The sequence below is a fragment of the Tuber melanosporum genome (assembly GCF_000151645.1).
Source record: "Tuber melanosporum whole genome shotgun sequence assembly, scaffold_69, strain Mel28".
Lineage (NCBI taxonomy): Eukaryota > Fungi > Ascomycota > Pezizomycetes > Pezizales > Tuberaceae > Tuber > Tuber melanosporum.
The window spans coordinates 103,995-109,682 of record NW_003299116.1 but is presented as its reverse complement, the minus strand read 5'-3'; the positions used below and the strand labels follow the sequence as shown (position 1 = coordinate 109,682).

Genomic DNA, 5,688 nt, shown 5'->3' with positions numbered 1-5,688 from the left:
CGGATGGCAGGTTTGCACCTTAAATGATTAGCAGCACTAGTACACACTGGTATTGAAAATATTTTCACCCACAGAGCGTCTCCCGTAATTCTACGGTTACCACATGAGTACTGTACTCGAACAGTTGCTCCACTGGTCGAATATTATGATAATATTATGATGCCGCTCTAAGGCAACTTGGAGCATTGCGATCATTAGGGGCACCACATCAGGCCACGTGACCAAGCATCTCGCGAGCAGCAGCCCCTTCTAAAAATAATCAAAACTCCCATTTAAGCACAAGAAACGGGTCTTTCTAGATAGAATACAAGTCCAAAATACATAAGATGCACAGAGGCATCAATAAAATACATGTTCTTGAAGCGCTCGTCTCAGCCGCGTCCATGATGATCACGCAAATTGATTTGGCGACTCGCGTTCCTCCAGCAAAGTCCTGCTGCCCGCGCTAACCCTAATAGTCACACCCTCCGCCAAGACTGGCGATGACCCTCGATTCGTCGTCCCAACAACAATCAACTGACAAAGAACCCATCCTCTCCCTTCCCTCCCCCTTCCTTTTTTTCCTGCCACCCGCATTCTGCAATAAATACTATTCACACATCAACATAATAGGTTTCACCATCTGCTTATACTTGATCCACCCATTTTTTCCTACGACACTTGACAATACAGCCTAAGAAAAGAGCGAGGCCGGTGATGTCGAGCCGCCTCACAATCGACCGCTCAGCGGTTAAAGATAGGAGAGGATTCGGGCTTTTTAGCGACGACGAGGACGATTCGGATATCGAAAGAACGCCCGTCTCATTCAGCGGAAACAAGAGTGGTTTTCAAGCGTTAAGCCCAGGGGATGCCGGTAGTATGTTTGCAAAAATTTCCTTATTTCTAGAACCTACCAGGAGGAGGATTATCTCAACGGTTTGTTCATTTTTACTGACAACCATGATTCAGATTCCAGTCCTGCGGCCTCAACTTCTTGCATGATTTCTCCACTCGCCAGTTCAACTCCCACCAGGGGGTCGCGCAATTCTGCATTGATCACACCTCTGCGCCCAAGGTCGGCGCACAGATCTACTCCTTATTCAACCACCACTTCACGGGCTCTGATGCGCGCGAAGATTTCGAAGGATGCCACGATCGATAGGGAGAGCGAGCTCATTAGCACGGAGACTACATACGAGACTACTGCTACTGCCTCGGTAAAAAGGTCCAAATACACCATGAGCGGCGCTAGAGAAAGCCCACGAGAAGATATAGAACCTGAGTCGGATGGACGAGAGGAACAGGAAGAAGCGGAGGATAAGAAGCGGGAGCAAGAATTTTCGATTACTCCGAGCAGAAATATCTTTTCTCGAACAACTACGCCGAGCAAAACTCCGACAAAATCACCCAAGAGGGAATCGCAAGTTCCTGAGACAGGCAAGAAGACATGGGGACAATGGCTCGGCGCCATCCTTCCAGCCAGTGTTAAAAAGCCAGTCAAGGCAATCTTGGGTGATCCTGCAGAGCTCAGATCCACTAAGCCGGAGGTACAAACTCCCAAAGAGACTCCCGCCCAAGATTATGACTTTGAAGACAATGAGGGGCTGTCACTTCCAGGAAGCTTTGGAAAAGCTCCTCCATCGCCCGTGCGCACCCCGTCTCAACCATCATCTAGGCGAGAACAGAGAAAAGTGGAGATTTGTTACGAAACCCCAAGCCGCGAAGTCTTGTTTGCATATCAAAAACCTAAGGTAGCGGTCGCTCCCCGTACTCTACCTCCCCCCTCGAGAAGGATCATTCCAACCTTAGCACCCTCCAGCAAGACACCCGGAAGATCAGCCTCACCCACTGCCACCCAAAGCAGCAGTTTCCATAGGCCCAGTAATTTTATCGAACGCATGAAGTCTGCAAAGAGGACTAACCGTTATGACCCCTACTCGAGACCGAAAGGAACAACTTCTCGCAGGAAGAAGAGAAGTCCTGAGCTCAGTGAGCCTATGGAACTCACTGCCGAAGAGGAATTGGAACTTTTGAAGAGGAGAGAAAAGGAGAGAAAAGTGCAAGAGGCTGAAGACCGATACCTCAAACGAGAGATTAGGAAGAAACTCGGACAGGAGGGCCCAGAACAAGATGGCGACGGCGATTCGGAGATGTCTGACACCGATACTTCATTCCCCCAACCCAGTATGGAGGAAGTACCAGACGAAGGCGAACCCCCGGAAAGGGCCCCATCGCCCCTGCCACCCAAGTCTCCTGTCAAGCAATCTGTTCCCTCCCCCTCTACCACACCAATTCGCCCAGTACCAACCTTTCTCTTTGGCAACTCTTCCCCATCATCCACCACCACCACCACTACTACAACTACCCCCGCTGCCCCGGAGCCAGTAACCGCCCCAACATGGTCTTTCTCCTCCGACTCGGACAAGGAAAACATCTCCTCTGGCCCCCCGCCCCCACCAACAATGTCCCATGCCCAGCTCCCCGCCCCTTTAACCACCTCCAGCCACCCCCCCGCTATCGCCGGTGGGCTTCTAGGCACGTCCCCTCAACCAGCCGGCGGTTTCGGTCTCGGCCTGCCTAAGGAATCCACCCCCCTAAACCGCCAACGCAGCGCTGCCGAGAAATTCAAACCACACGTTAGCAGCGGCCTCCGCGAGAGCAGCACCGTGGACGAAGAGAAGGAGAACGAGAACGACATGGAGAACAAGAAGCCTTCCTTAGGGTATGATAAGGAGAACGCACCCTCCTCTTCTAGCGGTAAGCTCGGCGGGCCGAGCAGCGGCGGCATAGGAGGAGGACCAGCCTTGCAGAGCGTTTTCAAACCATCCGGCGCACTAAAAGAGAACTCTGGTGTGTTGAATCTTGGAAAGAGCGATGTGAAGGTTGACCTTAGAGCTAAGATAGAGGCTGTTTGTCCCCTCCCTTTCTATCTTTTATTCGTTTTTGGTGCCGAGGGCTAACTTGACATCACAGATCCCGCACAAGCAATTAGAATGCACAGTCGCTTGGCCATCCCTCAACCAGCCCTTTGGCGGCAATGACGTTCGCGCCGCAGTCGAGAGTATGTTTAATACGGCTGCTATGAGCGAGTTCCCGCAGGGGTTCGATGGGGAGATGTTTGGGCTTGCAGTGCACGTTGGTATCTAATTCGGTTTGACTCGAGAGTTGGTAATGATGGAAAAGTTATGGATGGGCCTTTTATTAAAATACTCTCTTATTGCACGGCTGTGTTGTTTGTTTGTCGGGCGTTTCCTTTTTTTTTCCCTTTTTTTCTTTCCCTTCCCGTTTGCTTTTGATGTAGTAGCTTGCCCTATTTTCTACATTTTTTATTTCCGCCTTACTCTTTTACTGTGTTTCCGCTCCTGGCTAAGAAATGAAATGGGATGGGATAAGATTCTGATAAAGGATAAATTGACGTACGAGGCACCGAAATATCTTGTTGGTTTACATTTTCCTCATTTTTTCCATTTCTTTTTGCTCTCATTTTCCACCAATTACTATTTCCATGCGCCTCTGGCATATTCATGCGTGATGATGACAATTTAGTTAGGCATGCAATACACAGCACAAGCACAAGCACACTATGACACGCTGGGTAACCCAAGAATCGAGAACGGAACCGGGTGGGTGGGTGGCCCCCGCTCCGAAACAGAAAAAAAAAGCCGAACGGCTTGATCATCACAATATATCACTCGAAGATATTTTGCCCACTGTTAATAGTTAGTCGGAAAAACCGCCATATCGACTACAATACTGCAGTGGTAGTCCCCTGCTGTCCCTCGCGCCTTCTGGTGTTTGGGGCGTTTCCCAAGCTATCATCAACCTAGAGTACCTAGGGTCTGAGTAACTAAATTCTTTTCTCAGCCCCCAGGGACACTCGAACCTTTTCCTTAGCGGTGTATCGTATAAATCAGTGCTTATCTTATCCATGTCATGTCGGATCAGAGATAAGATGGAAATTATTCCGAGGGTTTAGGAAATCATGTAAATCTGAAAGTGGTGTAAAGTGCTATCATCATATATTATACATATCATAATGGCAAACACTTTTACATCATAATGCATATTTTATATCTCATAGCAAAAAAACTCATCTACCATTGTAAGCCAAGAACTCTATCATAAAATAATCAGCAATTTCAATTCCCCATACCAATTCTCGTGAGCCGACCTACATGATTTGAAATTTCGGAAAAGATCCCTCAGGCCTCGGGATAACCACCAACCACCAGAGAACTTCAACTAGATGCTATCTGCCTCCTACAGGATGGGGAAGACTTGGTATTTATGGCACCAACAGGATTGGGAAAGTCCATAATATTTCAGGCGATGGGACTCTTATTTCCAGAGAAAATTACAATTATTATCTCACCCTTAGTAGTTTTATTCACCCATTTCCTAAACCCTCAGAATAATTTGATCCTATGTTGACGCTATCATACGAGGGCAATGATAAATTCATGTCCGACAGTGTCGATTCGTTATCGGGTAGGATTATAAATTCCACCAGCTGACTGTGATCGTCCCCTCTCCCCTTTGCCGCTGTGGGCCCGACAGCGCGTTTGAATACCGGTACTCCACCTCGATAACGAATGCCAATGGGTCCGTGACGAAGAGTCAACACAGCATGTTTGCGAAATGTCTGCGTTGGCTACCGTGAGTCCGTTCACGCGTCCAACGTTACCGTGCCAATCATACCAACCTAAGTTGTAGTAAAAACGTAAAACAGATTTCATATATCGTATGTCTATCATACTGTACCTTGAAATTAAACCAGAACCCACCATATTCTCTAGATTACTGTACAAACTATACACTAATGAAAACACAAATCAACATACAACCCAACAATAGAAAGTCTAACTTTATGAATATACTATTCATACACGATTTATCTTCTCATGCCATGCCGGACGAAATAAAACGCACGGCGAATCAACTGTTCCTAGAAAAAGAAAGAAAAAGGAAGGGGGGGAAAGAAAAGCAGAAAGATAAAGATAAAGACAAATAGAAAGGAAGGGGGTGATAGCAATCAAGAGTGGAGGATGAGATGAACCATTACGCTAACAAGTACTAGTTGTGTAAGCTAACTCATACCCATGATGGTGGAAACAAACAGGAGCGAAGTGTAGAAAATGAATAAATAAGAGAATAGGAGAGTAGAAGGGTAGGTAATAAGGGGTAAGGGATAAAGTGCTATGAGTATAGCAATGAAAAGAGCTTGAGCATACGAAGAAGAAAAGGGAAAGAAGAGAAGAAAAAACCCCACCAACTCCATCCAGTGCACACCCATACCATTCCTTTTCATTCTGTTTCATGCCGTTCTCACTATCGCATCCCACCAACGCCGCCGAGAATAAATCTACCCAAAAATCCTCAAAACCCCCCAAACGCCCACAGCACTCAACACCGGTATGACTACATTATCGTCCAATCCAAAAACATCCATCGCCTCAGAGACACTTGCAATCACACCCGTGACAACGCTCATGAGTGCAAGCCCCCATCCTCCGTTGACCTGTACGTCTCCCAGCCCCAGCGCCTGCAGGCCCAGTCTCCCAGCCCACATTTTCCCGTCGACCGGATCGTCCCAGAAGGAGCGCGTCCCGGGAACTATGACGCCCCAGAAGGCGGCAGCAGTGACGGCGCCGACTGCGAAGCTCGCCAGACTCCCCGCCCCCAGAGTATAATGTAGAAGTTTAAACATTT

At 47.9% G+C, this 5,688-nt stretch overlaps 2 protein-coding genes; one reads left to right on the top strand and one right to left on the bottom strand.

Moving 5' to 3' along the window:
- Positions 1 to 575: 575 nt before the first annotated feature.
- GSTUM_00010293001 (uncharacterized protein) lies at positions 576 to 2,939 on the top strand (the record flags this gene model as incomplete). XM_002841196.2 has 2 exons in its annotated part: positions 576 to 856; positions 949 to 2,939. Exons 1-2 carry the CDS (start codon positions 697 to 699, stop codon positions 2,937 to 2,939), a joined length of 2,151 nt encoding a protein of 716 aa, XP_002841242.1. The 5' UTR covers positions 576 to 696.
- A 1,752-nt stretch (positions 2,940 to 4,691) lies between these two features.
- The window catches only part of GSTUM_00010292001 (uncharacterized protein), a 1,902-nt gene continuing 905 nt past the window's right edge, over positions 4,692 to 5,688 (bottom strand). Inside the window, exons 3-4 of the mRNA XM_002841195.2 lie at positions 5,600 to 5,648; positions 4,692 to 5,534 (exon numbers count right to left, since the gene is read on the bottom strand). Coding sequence (XP_002841241.1) covers positions 5,342 to 5,534; positions 5,600 to 5,648 — 242 coding nt within the window. The 3' untranslated portion in view covers positions 4,692 to 5,341.